Source organism: Dendrobates tinctorius, unplaced genomic scaffold, assembly GCF_039654945.1.
Source record: "Dendrobates tinctorius isolate UK_male_01 unplaced genomic scaffold, ASM3965494v1 ptg000103l, whole genome shotgun sequence".
Lineage (NCBI taxonomy): Eukaryota > Metazoa > Chordata > Amphibia > Anura > Dendrobatidae > Dendrobates > Dendrobates tinctorius.
The window spans coordinates 12,453,059-12,470,190 of record NW_027361771.1 but is presented as its reverse complement, the minus strand read 5'-3'; the positions used below and the strand labels follow the sequence as shown (position 1 = coordinate 12,470,190).

The 17,132-nt window shown below is 43.4% G+C and overlaps 1 protein-coding gene across 1 annotated transcript in view; it reads right to left on the bottom strand.

The window, feature by feature from the left end:
• The window catches only part of GAA (alpha glucosidase), a 148,495-nt gene that overhangs the window by 49,213 nt on the left and 82,150 nt on the right, over positions 1-17,132 (bottom strand). Inside the window, exons 8-10 of the mRNA XM_073588085.1 lie at positions 6,495-6,626; positions 6,296-6,406; positions 5,979-6,092 (exon numbers count right to left, since the gene is read on the bottom strand). Coding sequence (XP_073444186.1) covers positions 5,979-6,092; positions 6,296-6,406; positions 6,495-6,626 — 357 coding nt within the window. The remainder of the gene's footprint in view (positions 1-5,978; positions 6,093-6,295; positions 6,407-6,494; positions 6,627-17,132) is intronic.

The following is a 17,132-nucleotide window of genomic DNA, read 5'->3' as shown; positions in this document are numbered from 1 at the left end:
GCTCTTTGTACCAGCGTCCTCTCCCGTTCAAGGCATAGCCACGCCCCCCATACTTGCTCATCATTATTAATAATTTTATGCGACCCACGAACGGTATTATAAAATTCCAAATGGCCCTCGGCAGAAAAAAGGTTCCCCACCCCTGCCCTAGAGAAAAGAGAACATGGTTTATTACCATTTTACCATCTCCATTACTATATAGGCAATGCTGAACCAGCATTCGCACATACAGACTAGGAAGCAGTGACACAGATTCCTAGTCTTAATAGATTCTCGCCCCAGCCGCGTAAATAAAAAAAAAAACCATGATCAATTATTAAAATTACGCTCCATGGAAAGAGAAATATAATTTGAATTTTTTTTTTAGTTGTGCTTTGTGGAAGTAAAGAAAAAAAAAGGGGGGGGTGGAATAAAAAAAGGGCAACAATTATTTAAAATTTGAACAGTCAAAATTTTATTTTATGTATTTTTTAAGAGCCGAAAAAGAATACATACATAAATAATATGTGCCAGGTCAGGAAAGTGGGAAAGAGGCCTGGTCTCGAGTTGGCTACTGAAGAATGCAAGTCATCACTAATTCACACAAGTCAGAAGAGCTGAAAGGCCATTTTTTTTTTTAATAATTTGAGGAGTAGATGCCTTCTGATACTTGTTTGACCTTCTGAATTTCAGAAGACGACTTGATTTAGTTGCAGTATGTGCGCAGTCGTGTGTGTGTGTGTGTATGTGTATATATATATATATATATATATATATTATGCGCATGTGTGTGTGTGAGTGTGTGCACACACTGTTCAAAAATTTTAAGGGAACACTTAAACAACATAATGTAGCTCTTCAGCATCAACCAGTCCAGTTATGAAGCGGCACTCATTATCAATCAATTTTTCCTGCTGTTGTGCAAATGGAACAGACAACAGGAAGAAATGATAGGCAATTAGCAAGACAACCCCTATTAAAGGAGTGGTTCTGCGGATGGTGACCTTAGACCATTTGTCTCTTTTCATCCTCTTTGGCTGTTTTTGTCACTTTTGCATTTTGTCATTGCTCTCACCCCTAGAGGTACTGTACAGTAGCATGTGGCGGTGCCTACAACCCACAGAAGTTGCTCAGGTGGTGCAGCTCATCCAGGATGGCACATGAATGTCAGCTGTGGCAAGAAGGATAGCGTTGTCTGTCAGCACAGTGTCCAGAGCATGGAGCAGGAACCAGATGACGTGGAGGGGGCCCTATGAGGGCAACAACTCATAAGCAGTATCACTACCTTTTCCTTTGTGTAAGGAGGAGCAGTGCCAGAGACCTGCAAAATGACCTCATGGAGGCCACTAACATCCATATGTCTGCTCAAACTGTCAAACAGACTCAAATGAGAATGGTATGAGGGTCCGACGTCCACATGTGGGTGTTGTATTTACCGTCCAACACCGTGCATGGTGATTGGCATTTGCCAGAGAGCACCAAGGAAGGCAGATTCGACCTTGGCTCCCTGTGCTCCTCATGGATAAGAGCAGGTTCACACTGAGCACATGACAGATGTGACTTGTCTTGAGATGCCGGGGAGAATGTTCTGCTGCAACAACTTCCAGCATGACCTGTTTGGAAGTGGGTCAGTAATGGGGTGGGAAGGCATTTCTTTGGAGGCCAGAGTTACCCTGACAGCAATTGGGTACAGAGATGAAATTGTCAAACCCACTGTGAGACCAAATGCAGGTGCAGTGAGCTCTGGGTTCCTTCTGATGCACGACAATGCTAGGCCTCATGTGGCTGAAATGTGTCATCAGTTTCTGATTGATCAAGGTATTGATGCTATGGACTGGCCTGCCCGTTCACTGGACCTGAATCCAACTGAGCACATCTGGGACATCATGACTCATTCTATCCACCAACAACACAGACTGTCCAGGAGTTGACAAATTCTTTAATCCAGATCTGGGATGAGATCCCTCCAGAGAACATCCACCGCCTTATAACGCCCCCCGAAGAAGCAACTAAGCGAAACGTGCATTGGGGTCTCCCTGTTCACACTCCAGCCAGGTTGGTCCTTGATATTATATGTATATATTTCCCTATATGTCTACATTGAATTTTTGAACCTCTGAATCTTACTGGTAAAAACGCTGCTGCCATTTCATACATATCTCTCTATATATATTTTGTGTATGTCCGTTTTTTGGTCCACACATATTGAACTATTGCGCTTTGTATTGTATATCATTTATCTTTTGAGAGCTATTTGCTGTTTTACCTGTGGATATATATTTACTTCATGAAGGTCTCCTTGTGACCATACACTTATATAGACAGTGCCTTGCGAAAGTATTCGGCCCCCAGGAACTTTTCAACCTTTTCCCACATATCATGCTTCAAACATAAAGATACCAAATGTAAAATTTTTGGTGAAGAATCAACAATAAGTGGAAAACAATTGTGAAGTTGAACGAAATTTATTGGTTATTTTAAATTTTTGTGGAAATTCAAAAACTGAAAAGTGGGGCGTGCAATATTATTAGGCCCCTTTACTTTCAGTGCAGCAAACTCACTCCAGAAGTTCATTGTGGATCTCTGAATGATCCAATGTTGTCGTATATAACTAATGATGATAAATATAATCCACCTGTGTGTAATCAAGTCTCCGTATAAATGCACCTGCTCTGTGATAGTCTCAGGGTTCTGTTTGAAGCACAGAGAGCATCATGAAGACCAAGGAACACAACAGGCAGGTCCGTAATACTGCTGTTGAGAAGTTTAAAGCCGGATTTAGATACAAAATGATTTCCATAACTTAAGGCTGTGGGCACACGTAGTGTTTTAAAACGCTCACTAAAAACCGCACTCCTTCCCAGAAATCGCGCGTTTTTTTCCCGCACGATTTCACCGCGATTTTGCCGCAATTTTCGCGTGCGATATTCAAGCACTTTCCAAGCGATTTGAAGCATCGCTTGGAAAGTGATTGACAGGTTGGTCACACTCGTCAAACATAGTGTTTGACAAGTGTGGCCAGGTTTTTACTATTGAGGCCGCCTATGCGGCATCAATAGTAAAAGATAGGATGTTAAAATGCTAAAAAAAAATTTAAAAATCGGGGTATATTTACCTTCCGGCGTCCCGCGCTGCCATCACGGGCCTCAGCGTTCCCAGTAATACCTTGCGAGACCTGTAATGACGTTGGTCTCCCGTTACTATAGCGATCTCGCGAGACCGCTAGAGTCACGTGAGACTACGTCATTACAGGGCCTTGCCGCAAGGCATTACTGGGAACGCTAGGCCGGGAATGCAGCGCGGGATGTCAGAAGGTAAATATACTCCGATTTTTTATTTTTTATTCTTTTTTTTACAGGGGTATGGTACCCAGGGCCTGGAGGACAGTCTCCTCTCCTCCACACCGTGGGTACCAACCGCACATGAGACGCTTAACTTCCCGCATGGTGGGCATAGCCACATGCGGGAAGTAAGCGATTCTCATGCATTCCTATGGGTGCGGAATCGCGGCAATTCTTTGCGATTCCGCACAAAAGAATGAGCATGCTGCGATTTTTTTCCGCGATGCGATTCCGCCGCGGAAAAAAGCGCAGCATTAGCACAGCATGTGCGGAATGCCATAGGAATGCATGGGGTGCGTTCTGTACACGATTTTTAAGCGTTTTCGCGCCGAAAATCGCGGCAAAAACGCTTAAAAATTGCTACGTGTGCACATAGCCTTAAACATCCCAAGGAGCACTGTGCAAGCAATCATATTGAAATGGAAGGAGTATCATACCACTGCAAATCTACCAAGACCTGGCCGTCCATCTAAACTTTCATCTCAAACAAGGAGAAGACTGATCAGAGATGCAGCCAAGAGACCCATGATCACTCTGGATGAACTGAAGAGATCTACAGCTGAGGTGGGACAGTCTGTCCATAGGACAACAATCAATCGTACACTGCACAAATCTGGCCTTTATGGAAGAGTGGCAAGAAGAAAGCCATTTCTCAAAGATATCCATAAAAAGTGTTAAAGTTTGCAACAAGCCACCTGGGAGACACACCAAACATGTGGAAGAAGGTGCTCTGGTCAGATGAAACCAAAATTGAACTTTTTGGCAACAATGTCAAACGATATGTTAGGCGTAAAGGCAACACAGCTCATCACCCTGAACACACCATCCCCACTGTCAAACATAGTGGTGGCAGCATCATGGTTTGGGCCTGATTTTCTTCAGCAGGGACAGGGAAGAAGGTTAAAATTAATAGGAAGATGGATGGAGGCAAATACAGGAAATTCTTGAAGAAAACCTGTTGGAGTCTGCAAAAGACCTGAGACTGGGACGAAGATTTGTCTTCCAACAAGACAATGATCCCAAACATAAAACAAAATCTACAATGGAATGGTTCACAAATAAACGTATCCAGGTGTTAGAATGGCCAAGTCAAAGTCCAGACCTGAATCCAATCGAGAATCTGTGGAAAGAGCTGAAAACTGCTGTTCACAAACGATCTCCATCAAACCTCACTGAGCTCGAGCTGTTTGCCAAGGAAGAATGGGCAAGAATTTCAGTCTCTCGATGTACAAAACTGATATAGACATACCCCAAGCGACTTACAGCTGTAATCGCAGCAAAAGGTGATGCAACAAAGTATTAAGTTAAAGGGGCCGAATAATATTGCACGCCCCACTTTTCAGTTTTTGACTTTCCACAAAAATTTAAAATAACCAATAAATTTCGATCAACTTCACAATTGTGTCCCACTTGTTGTTGATTCTTCACCAAAAATTTATATTTGGTATCTTTATGTTTGAAGCATGATATGTGGGAAAAGGTTGAAAAGTTCCAGGGGGTCGAATACTTTTGCAAGGCAATATATATATTATACTAGCTGAAGAGCCCGGCGCTGCCCGGGCATAGTAACTAACTGTGGTTAGTTATAGCAAATTATAATTATCCTCCATCCCATAGTCCCGTGCCCATATACCCATCATACATATCCACGATCCCATAGTCCCATGCCCATATACCCATCATACATATCCACGATCCCATAGTCCCATGCCCATATACCCATCACACATGCTCCATCCCATAGTCCCGTGCCCATATACCCATCACACATGCTCCATCCCATAGTCCCATGCCCATATACCCATCATACATATCCACCATCCCATAGTCCAGTGCCCATATACCCATCACACATCCTCCATCCCATAGTCCCATGCCCATATACCCATCATACATATCCTCCATCCCATAGTCCTGTGCCCATATACCCATCATACATATTTGCCATCCCATAGTCGAGTGCCCATATACCCATCACACATCCTTCATCTCACACACATATATATATACACACACACACATATATATATATATTTATGTTTTTGCACTTTATATCTGGCATCAATTTTCCATTTGTATTTCCATACTGGTGGTTCACTATACATGTAGCTGACTGTGAATTTCTGTATTATTACTAGGGTTATATTTGACGTATACAGACTCTGCCTAGTTTGAGTGTGGTATCTAGGTGTTGCTGATTCCCTTGTTCTTACATTGCTATATTATATACTACATTTTTATAATTAATTTTGTAACAGTAAAATTCTTATATTTTATCTACCGCTCTTTTGTCCTATTTTTCCTTTTTGGGTTTTTATTATAAGGAGGTCATACAAGCAAGCTGAGATTATAATTTATATATGTAAAAATTTTAGAGCAAAAACGGACCAGAAACTTTAAACATCTTTTTCAAAAAGTTTCTGCTCAATTTCTGCTTTGAAAATTCTGCAAAAAGACTCTTCGATATGAATGTTTTCTGCCTTTCACTAACATAATGTAAAAAACAAAGGAAAAATTCCTTCCGCTTAGAATAGATTTGTGGCATTAACGACTGCCATGATTTTTCACAACGAACACTTAAGTAATGACACAGTTTTGCCAAACTTTAAATGTTTTCACCCCACTGTATTAAGGCAAATATCCATCTTTAATACTCACTATCCACATGCCGTCAAAAGGAACCTGGTCATGAAAGTTCTTCACCATATCGTACCACCAATTAAATGTTTCAGGGTTTGTAAAATCTGGAAACACTGTCAGACCTGGCCAAACCTGATAGAAAGGTTATAAAAGCATTACTGGCTGCTTAAGGAAAAAACCTGAACCAAACAGACAGACATAAGAGGATTTTCACCATTATACTACGGATAATATACAGTTGCATTTACAGTAATAGGCACTTGTCTATTAGAACAATTCTATGTAGCTAAGGCAATAAAAACATTAGTAGCGTCAGTCTGGAGTGAACAATATACCTTTCCAACAAGAGGCTGACCAGTTGCGTTTTTTATAAAAACTCCTCTTTTCAGCCCATCACCGTAAGGAGGGTAACTGTCCGGGGAGCCAGTACTGCTGATGGCTGGATCCTAAAATTTAAAGAGTTGAACTATATTAGATTTCAAGAGTGTTGCAGATGTGGTTATAGCCCTGCAAGAATAGATCACACTTCCTTACCACAATTAGTACATATTTAAGTCCTTGTGCATGGAACTCTCCGAGCATGCTAGGATAGTCCCCGAAACGAGTTTTGTCATATGTAAAGTCGCGATATTCATCCATGTAGTCAATGTCATTCCACTGTACATCCTGGAGAACAAAGGAATATGCTAAAAGAAGAGATCACTTCTGAAATGCTCTTTTGTAAGAACTTCAATGGAGGCCAACATTGCCTAAGCAAATGTAGCACAAGAGAGTTCTAGAACTTAAAAAAAAAAATATAAAGTAAAATAAGCTGGAACCTAAAACTAGCAATATTAAAAACATCAGTCCAATCTGCAAAACCCAACTCTCAAGGGCCACTGCCCGAAAAATAAGTAAAAAGCTAGAGTTCTCAGAGGATGGTTATGAAAGCCAATATAGTACATTTTTTTTTTCTTTTTCCAATTTTGTTTTTAAAAATATATTAAAACTTACCGTATCTTACTATACTTAATAATGTAGCATGCCACAGAGCAGAGTTTCGCTATTTGCAGTTAATCCTAAGCACCAACTCCTTCCTGGCCTGGCGATTTTTTTTTTTTTTTGAGCTTTCATTTTATTTCTCCCTTTCTTCCAAATGTCATTACTATTATAATATTGCTTGAATATAGCCTCATGTGTTTTTTTTTGTTTTTTTTTTTAACCCCTTAACCAGGGCTGTGGAGTCGGAGTCGTGGAGTCGGAGTCGGAGTTAGTTTTGGTTGGAGTCGGAGTCGGTAGAAATGTACCGACTCCGACTTTAAAAAAAATGTATTAATATTTCATAATTGAACTTTCATATGAATTTTATAAATGTTACTCAAATATATATGTTCTATCAAACTATGAACAACAGTGATAAGCAGTTCTGCTGGAGATAGAGACATTTCTTACTTCTTGTGTGTCACTGTTCTCCACTGCCCTTATCTAATCTTATACTTGGTTAACCTCATGCTGCCCCAACCCCCCTACTTACAATGTATGAAACTGAAAGTGAAAATGTGTTGCAAATTCTTAGTAGTAAAGCTCCTCCTCTGGACTAGATCATACTAGGTGTGCGTCTTCCAAGCATCTCACAGCTGCCTGCTACTCAGAAGAGGAAGACTGTAAGAAGTATTATCCTTTTAACAAACTTTGCATCAGTTAACTGTGAGTACATGAGGAATAATAACAGTATTACTGACCACTATATCAGTTGTACGACCTGGCAATAATTTTGTACAATTGTTTTTAGGAGAAACAATTGTCATTTGGATTGTGAATGCAGAATTAAAAACCTGAGAATGTCAAAGAAGCATCACATTAAATCAGCTGTATTTGAACATTTCACCATCACTCAAGATAGAAAACATTATGTCTGTCAGTGTATGACAAATGATCCAGACAAAAACAAATGCTGTGAAGCCAAGATGAGTGCATATTCAGGCAAAGATAAAAATGCTCCTACCAGAGCTTCTAATCTAAAGAGACATTTACAGCGCTTTCATCCAGAAGTACTGAAAGCAGTGGATGAGAAAGACTGCATCCAAACCAATGAACCAGTGCCCAGCTCTTCCAGCCAAACAAAGGAGCAGAGAACTTTGCAGCCATCAGTTGCAAGATATTTTGTCAGTGACAAAGTTACTGTGACAATGACAGGAGATACATTTAAAAAACAGATCATAGAGCTTGTTGTAAAGGATAGTGTGCCTATTTCATTATTTTCACAACCAGCTTTTATGTGTCTGAATGGGGAAATGGCCCGCAAGCTTGGTGTTTCTCTGGAGAGAGAGAGTGTATTAGAAAATTAGTAATCGAAGAAGCTTTTAAACAAAAGGAAGAACTTAAAAAAACTCTCAAGGGACGCTTTCTGTTTCTTAAAATGGATGCCTGCACACGTCACAGAGTGAACTATTTTGCCATCAATGTCCGATTTGTTTGTGACAAAAATGAAATAGTTACCAAGACATTGGCAGTAAAAGACACCAAAGCTCATCACACCAGTGAGTTTCTCCAGGTCTTGGTGGAAAAGGTTCTGCAAGACTATGAACTTAAAAAAGAGCAAGTTCTTTCTGTCGTAACTGACAATGCTTCAAATATGATAAGTACTATTAAGCTAATGAATGAGAGTAATGATGGTGACCAGCAGCTAGAAGAACATTCTGGGTCCACAGACACAGAAATGTTTGAAATAGAGGAACACAGTATTGTAACTGAGGAGCAAACTGAAGTTGCTTCAGATGAACAGCAACATGATAGTTTAGATGATCTTGTTGAAACTGTGTCAATATGTTCTTTCATTCATCACATGCGCTGTGTTGTGCATACGCTACAGCTGGCTATAAGAGGCAGTCTGCAAGAAGGACATGCTGCTGCACTGATTGGCAAGGTGAGAAAATTGGCTACTGTTGCCAGAACCCCTAAAGTTGACTCAATTTTGAAGAGACGTGCTGGAAAAGGGGCAATTATTGATCAAGCCACACGATGGGGCAGTACTTACTTAATGATTCAGCGCTTGGTTGAACAGAAAACCTTTCTTGTAGACATGGCTAACCCTCAACTGACGCTAAATGAAAGTCAGTGGAATCAGGTGACTGAGCTGGAAAAATTGCTAGAGCACCCATTTACAGTGACTAAAAAATTACAAGCAGAGGACTTAACTCCAGGTATTTTCTTAAAGGAGTGGAAGAACCTGATGTTTCGCCTGTCCCAAAGAGGAGGGTTAATTGCAAGTGGCATTGCTACATCAATGAAACGGAGAGAGGAGCTACTATTACAAAATAACATTCTTTTGGCAGCTGTTTATGTAGACCCAATGCATCGGATTCTTCTAGATGATCAACAGCTAAGAAAAAGAAGCTCTGTTTGAAATAGCAGTAAGGATGAAAGGGTTGCAGAACAGTCAGGAGGAACAAGAAGAATTTGGTCGTCCTGCCACATCTTCAACCTCATCATCAACTGATGAAGAATTTAATTTCGAAAAATATTTGGATCACAAGGACCGTGCAAAGCGTTCCCGCATAGAAGAAGAGTCATCCCCATCAAGGAACACAGCCAGTACATTTCAGCAGAATTTTTCATGTGCACTAAAAGAAATTGAGAAATTTGACCGTTCATCAAAAATAACAGTGCAACAAGCGATTCCTCTGTATCCTGACATTGTCAGAGATGTTGCCCGAGTGGTTACTGCTTTGCCACCAACACAAGTTAGTGTAGAGAGGTTGTTCTCTGCTCTCAAAATAATTAGATCAGATTTGAGGGCATCCATGAAGGAGGATCAGACAGAGGCAATACTTTTTCTGAGGACAAATTTATAGATTTCTTCTTATTAACTGCATAAAAGTGTTTATTGCATATTTACTTACAGTTTAGAAAAGTTTATAAAAGTTATTTGCTATATTCTAATTGTATTCTAATAAATGTAGTTTTTGCTCTAAGTGGTCTGATTACTTATAGGATGGTGAGAAACTGAATAAGCACAATGTTTAATATTTTACAACAGTAAATTTGTTGTTATGAATTGGCCATTTATGAAGGAGTCGGAGTCTGAGTCGGAGCCTGATAAAATCCAGGAGTCGGAGTCGCAACTGTGGCTTACCGACTCCACAGCCCTGCCCTTAACGACCAGGGGTATTTTTGGTTTTACATTTTCATTTTTCCCTCCCCTTCTTTCCAGAGCCATAACTTTTTTATTTTTCCGTTTATATGGCCATGTGAGGGCTTATTTTTTGCGGGACGAGTTGTACTTTTAAATGACATCATTGGTTTTACCATATCGTGTACTCGAAAACAGGAAAAAAATTCCAAGTGCGGTGAAATTGCAAAAAAAGTGCAATCCCACACTTGTTTTTTGCTTGGCTTTTTTGTTAGGTTCACTAGATGCTAAATCTGACCTGCCATTATGATTCTCCAGGTCATTACGAGTTCATAGACACCAAACATGTCTAAGTGGTGAAAAAGAATTCCAAAGTTTGCTAAAAAAAAAAAAATTTTGCACAATTTTCCGAGACCCGTAGCGTCTCCATTTTTCATGATCTGGGGTCGGGTGAGGGCTTATTTTTTCCGTGCCGGACTGACGTTTTTAATGATACCACTTTTGTGCAGATACGTTCTTTTGATCGCCCGTTACTGCATTTTAATGCAATGTCTTGGTGACCAAAAAAACGTAATTCTGGAGTTTTGAATTTTTTTCTCGCTACGCCGTTTAGCGATCGGGTTAATGCTTTTTTTTATTGATAGATCGGGCGATTCTGAACGTGGCGATACCTAATATGTGTATGTGGGATTTTTTTTTTACTGTTATTTTGATTGGGGTGAAAGGGGGGTGATTTGAACTTTTAGGTTTTTTTAATTTTTTTTTATTTTTAAACATTTTTTTTTTTTTACTTTTGGCACGCTTCAATAGCCTCCATAGGAGGCTAGAAGCTTGCGCAACCCGATCGGCTCTGCTACATATGGGCGATGAGCAGATCGCCCATATGTAGCAGATTTACTGCTGTGCTTTCAGTGCCGACCACCGGGTGGCGCTGAAAGCCATATGCCTGGAACAACCATAGAGGTCTCATAGAGACCTCTGGTTGTCCAGGCAACATGACGCCGACCCCCGATCACGTGACGGGGGTCGGCGATGAGGTCATTTCCGGCCCGGCGGCCGGAAATGCTATTTAAATGCCTGCTGTCAGCTTTGACAGCGGCATTTAACTAGTTAATAGGCGCGGGCGGACGGCGATTCGGCTCGCGCCTATTGCGGGCACATGTCAGCTGTTCATAACAGCTGACATGTCCCGGCTTTGATGCGGGCTCAGCGCCGGAGCCCTCATCAAAGCAGGGGAGATGTCTGATGACGGACTGTGCACGTCATTGGACATTAAGGGGTTAAGGCTTTTTTGTGGAATAAAAATTAGCTTTCACCACGATTCTTCATGTAAAGACTCAATCACAAGAGCGATACTTTTTCAGACAGCACTCGGACCAATGTTACGCTATGGGAAGTGCTGACCAATATCTCCGGACTGGAACATTGGAGAAAATGGAGAAGTCTTTCTACATCTTATCATCAGAGAGAATCTCCTCACACTAAAGCTGACATTCTTATCAAACTGGGATCAGGGTGTCATTATCAATCCAATTTTCTTGCCTGAGAGAAACAACACTTGTGTGATTGAGCCCTCAATACATTTATCTCAAACCCAAACATGTATAGCAATCTATTGGCACAATGTGGACTTGTCTTAAGTGGGGACGATGAGCACCCAGATCGGCAGACTACCAAGATCTCGACATTTAGAGGGCTATTTCCATCTCAAAGACCCTATCCCAATAAGTAGTGGGTTTAATATTAATAGCAAATACCTTCAATTACAAATTTAGTATAGTTCTTCAGATTCGCTAAGTGGCTTACGCCATATAGGGCATTGCAGTAGGTTAGGTATCCATGGTTATAACTAGAGATGACAAATATCTTCGGAAAACGATCGCCGAATTTGCCATATTCAGGCCGAACTTATGTTTGATGATCCTTTCTGAACACACTTGCTCATCTGTACTCCCATTGACTCCAATGGCATATAGCTATGTTCGGCGAATATTGCAAATACGGCGATCGGAATCTAAACCGAATATTGGAATATTTGTTCAGCTCTAGTTATAACTACTGCAATGCCATGCACATGGGGTAAGCAGCATAGTGAATCAGAAGAACTATACTACATTTCTAACTGGAGTTATTTGCTAATATTACTATTATTACACCTACTACAGATTGGGATAGGATTTTGGAGATGGGAAACCCCCCTTAAATTCAGCTGCCAGTGATTGACAGCAGCATGTAAATGGTTAAAAACAGTCTAGCTCCGCTGTTAAAAGGCAGACACTGTACAACAAAGTCAGCATACATTGTGTGTGGAACAGACTCAGCCAATGAGCCTGTTCCATAAACCAGTACCAGACATTTGATGCACACGCATGTCATACGTCAGGAAGGAGTTAATCAACAAAGTGATCTTACTACAGAGGGATTTGGGGAAGGTGGAGGCTTGGGCTGAGAAATTGCAAATGAGAGTTCTGCAATTGGAAAACAAATATGTCCTTTCCCCTTGTCAACACTGTAGGGTTATAGGTTGCAATTGACGGGTCAATGTCTAATAAGTATATCAACTGTGTAAACATAGTGTCATGGAAAATGGCTCTTCTCTGTATGGCCATTAGGTGGCAGTACATTCACAATAATTGGCTGGTAAGCCAGCCCATACAGCATCCAGGAATGTCTTATCAGTATCACAAGATGTACCGAAGAACAATACCGCTGTGGATTACAGGAACCAAACTACAAAAATACTACATATTCTACAACACATATAATATGGAAATATATTCTGTCCCCAATGTCAGCAGAACTGGTCTACATCAATTTTAAAGCAAGACTTTTAGGACCATAATAATCATTTGCAGTTTTATTTTTTTTTTTTTGTATTGAGGTATTCATAGCCTTTTTTCCCCACAACAATCTTCAAAATAGTATAAATTGTTCATGAGTTGTGAGAATCAAAAGGGGGATTTTTGGTACTTACTATAAAATCTCTTTCTTGGAGCCTTCATTGGGGGACACAGGTTACCATGGGTGTATGCTGCTGTCGCTAGGAGGCTGACACTATGCAAATAAGAAAAAGTTAGCTCCTCCCCAGCAGTATACACCTACCGACAGGCCCAAATTACCTCAATAGGTGCAAAAGCAGTAAGAGGAGCTACTAAAATAACTCAACCGTAAGAACTCAACCTATGTACCAACTAAAACAATGGCACATTGGCCAACACGGTACAACATTAAGGGAGGCTGCTGTGTCCCCCAATGAAGGCTCCAAGAAAGAGATTTTACGGTAAGTAACAAAAATCCACCTTTCTTTCTCGCTTCATTGGGGGACACAGGTTACCATGGGACGTCCTAAAGCAGTCCCAAGGGTGGGAAATAAATGCTGAGAGAAGGGTACTTAGGTCGGCCGGTGAGAGACCGCCGCCTGCAGTATCTTCCTACCCAAGCCTGCATCAGCAGAGGCATGAGTATCTACCTTGTAAAATCTCACGAAAGTATGGAGGGACAACCATGTAGCAGCCTTGCAAACTTGCAAGGCCGAAGCTTGGTGGTGAACGGCCCAAGAAGCTCCCACAGCCCTGGTAGAGTGAGCCCTCAGCCCCGGAGGGGGCTGTTTGTCCTGGATGCGGTATGCCTCCAGAACCGCTGAATGAATCCAACGAGCAATGGTGGATTTGGAGGCTGGAAACCCTTTCCAATGACCTTCAGAGACGACAAACAAGGAATCAGACCGACGGAAGGGAGCAGTCCTAGCAAGGTAGATTCGAATCGCCCTGACCAAGTCCAACTTGTGAAGGGATCTCTCCAAGGGATGAGCTGGAGAGGGACAGAGAGGGGAGGACGATATCCTCATTGATGTGAAAGGCGGAGACTACCTTTGGCAGAAAGGCAGGAACCGGTCTGAGGACTACCTTGTCCTGGTGCAAAACTAGGAAAGGGGAACGGCAGGATAATGCTGCCAACTCTGAAACTCTCCTAATCGAGGTGATGGCGACCAAGAAGGCAACCTTCCACGAAAAGAGGGAGAAAGAAATATCATGAATCGGCTCAAAGGGCGCACGCTGGAGGGCTGTCAAAACAAGATTCAGATCCCATGCGTCGACCGGAGACTGGTAAGGAGGCGCTATGTGAGCGACGCCTTGAAGAAAAGTCTTCACTTGAGACAAATAAGCCAGATCCCTTTGAAAGAGGATAGCCAGAGCGGACACCTGACCCTTTAAGGTACTGATGGAAAGGCCGGAGTCGAGACCCGTTTGCAGAAAACCCAGGACGGAGGGGAGAGAAAAGGTCATAAGAAACAAACTGTTGACCTCACACCACCGAAAGAAGGCTTTCCAACATCTGTGATAGATGCGTGATGATGCTGGATTCCTTGCCTTAATCATGGTCTGTATGACCTTGTGGGAAAAGCCTGCGTCCCTCAGTACCATGGCCTCAACGGCCATGCCATTGAATTCAGAGACCGAGAATTCGGGTGGAAGAGGGGCCTTGCGATAGAAGGTCTGGATGGTATGGTAGACTCCAGGGAACGTCCGCGAGCATGTTCACTAGCTCAGCATACCAGGCCCTCCATGGCCAGTCCGGAGCTACTAACAGAACGGGGACCCCTTCTGCCTTTATCTTCTTTACGATTCTTGGGATCAGGGGAAGGGGTGGGAACAGATAAGGCAAGCGGAACTGGGACCACAGAATCACAAGAGCGTCGCAACCGACTGCCATTGGATCCCAAGACCTGGCTACATACCTGGGAACCTTGTGGTTTGTTCAAGACGCCATGAGGTCGACATCCGGAATGCCCCACCTCAGACAGATTTGGTGGAAGACGGCGGGGTTGAGAGACCACTCGCCTGACCAGAGCTCTTGACGGCTCAGGAAATCGGCTTCCCAGTGTCCACTCCTGTGAATGTGGCGGGGACATGGTTTTCCGCCCAACGCAGAATCCTCGCCACTTCCAGCATGATCTGCTTGCTGCGAGTTCCGCCTTGGTGATTTATGTACGCCACGGCCGTGGCGTTGTCTGACTGGATGCGGACCGGCTTCCCCGCGAGGATGGACTGCCAGCGGATGTGGGCAAGAAAGATTGCCCTGATCTCCAAGAGATTGATTGGGAGGAGAGCTTCCTAAGCATCCCAGCGGCCCAGCGCTGTCAGATGGAGAAAAACCGCTCCCCAACCCAGGAGACTGGCATCGGTGGTGATGACCTGCCATCGAATGGGAAGGAAGGACCTCCCTCGTAAGACAGAGTTGGGATCCATCCACCAAGTTAGGGAATGTCTCACCCTGAGAGGCAGAAGCACTGGACGATTCAGGGAGATCGTCGTCCTGTCCCAAGCAGACAGGAGGGCCAGCTGAAGAGGACGAGAGTGAAACTGAGCATACTGCACTGCTTCCATAGAGGCAATCATCTTCTCGAGGACTCTCATGCAGAGCCGACGGGGAAGAGGGACTGGGCGCTTTACAGCCTTGATCCCCTGTCGGAGGGACGAAAATTTCTTCTTTGGAAGGAAGACTCGAGCTTGGCTAGTATCAAATTCCATGCCCAGGAAAATGAGAAGCCAAGTTGGGATCAGGGTCGACTTTTCTTTGTTGATTATCCAGCCGAGACGATGTAGCGTGTCCAGAGTGATCTGGAGGCTGTGATGGCAGTCTCGGCGAGATGGACCTTTGACCAGGAGATCGTAGAGATAAGGGATTATAAGAATCCCCTTTGAACGAAGGATGGCCATGACCGCCACCATGATCTTGGTGAAGACCCCGGGGGCGGACGCCAGACCGAATGGGAGAGCCGTGAACTGATAATGGCACTCCTGTATGGCAAACCTGAGGAACTTCTGATGCTGCACACAAACAGGAACATGCAAGTAAGCGTCCTGAATGTCCACAGAGCAAAAGTATTCCCCCGGCTCCATGGAGGCGATCATCGAGCGCACGGACTCCATTTGAAAGTGGCACACCCGACGGTAACGATTCAACTGTTTGAGGTCCAAGATCGGACGAAGGGAACAATCCTTTTTTGGGACTACGAACAGGTTTGAGTAAAACAAGGAAAGCTGTTCGTGCCAAGGAACAGGTACGATTACTCCTGAGTTTACGAGGGAAGAGACAGCTTGGGAAAGCCCTGGGGCATGAGCGGGCTGTTTTGGTGGACGAGAGAGGAAGAAACGTCCTTTTGGGGGCGAAGAAAATTCTATTTTGTAGCCTGATGTGACAATCTCCCTGACCCAGGCGTCGTCGACCGCCGCTAACCAAGTTTCCTTGAAAAGAAGCCTGCCTCCCACCCTGGAAAGATTCCCAGGTGGGGGTGACCCGTCATTTAGAGAAAAATCTGTGACCGTGAGAACTGGAAGGCTTAGAGGGTCGGCTTCTAGACCTCCAGCGAGGGGCAGGTTTGAAGGAAGGTTTCCTTCTTTCTCCCTGTGCGGAAGAACGGTCCTGCTGAGAGGATCCGCCTGAGGAAGAGAAAGGCCGAAAGAGCTGAAAAGGCTGGGGGGCTCTTTCTGTTGAAAGGGCGTTTAGGCCTGGATTGGGGCAGAGAAGTACTTTTGCCTCCGGTAGCATCTGAGATGATCTGGTCTAGCTTGGCCCCAAAGAGCCTGGCGCAATGGAAAGGTAGGCCAGTGAGATTTTTTGGAGACCGGATCTGCGTTCCACGCTTTCAACCAAAGGATGCGGCGAATAGCAACAATATTGCGGTTTGCTCTTGCAGAGTAAGCAGCAGCATCCGGGGAAGCATTCAACAAGTATTTGCACGCATGGGCAATTTGTCTGCCAAATCTGCTAGCTCTTGTGTAGGAGCTGCCACCACAATGCCTCAACGAAGTATCTTGGCCTAGGCAGATATTGCTTTTGCCACCCATGAGGAGGCAAAGTTTGGGCAAAAAGAAGCGCCTGACGCCTCGAAGGCCAATTTGGCTAGAGACTCAATCTGTCTGTCCGTAGCATCCTTAAGGGAGGCCGCATCGGGAATGGACAGGACCGTGTGAGATGCTAAGCGTGAAACGGGCGGGTCCACCTCAGGAGATTCTGACCATTTGCTGACAAGGTCAGGACTAAAGGGGTAAAGGATG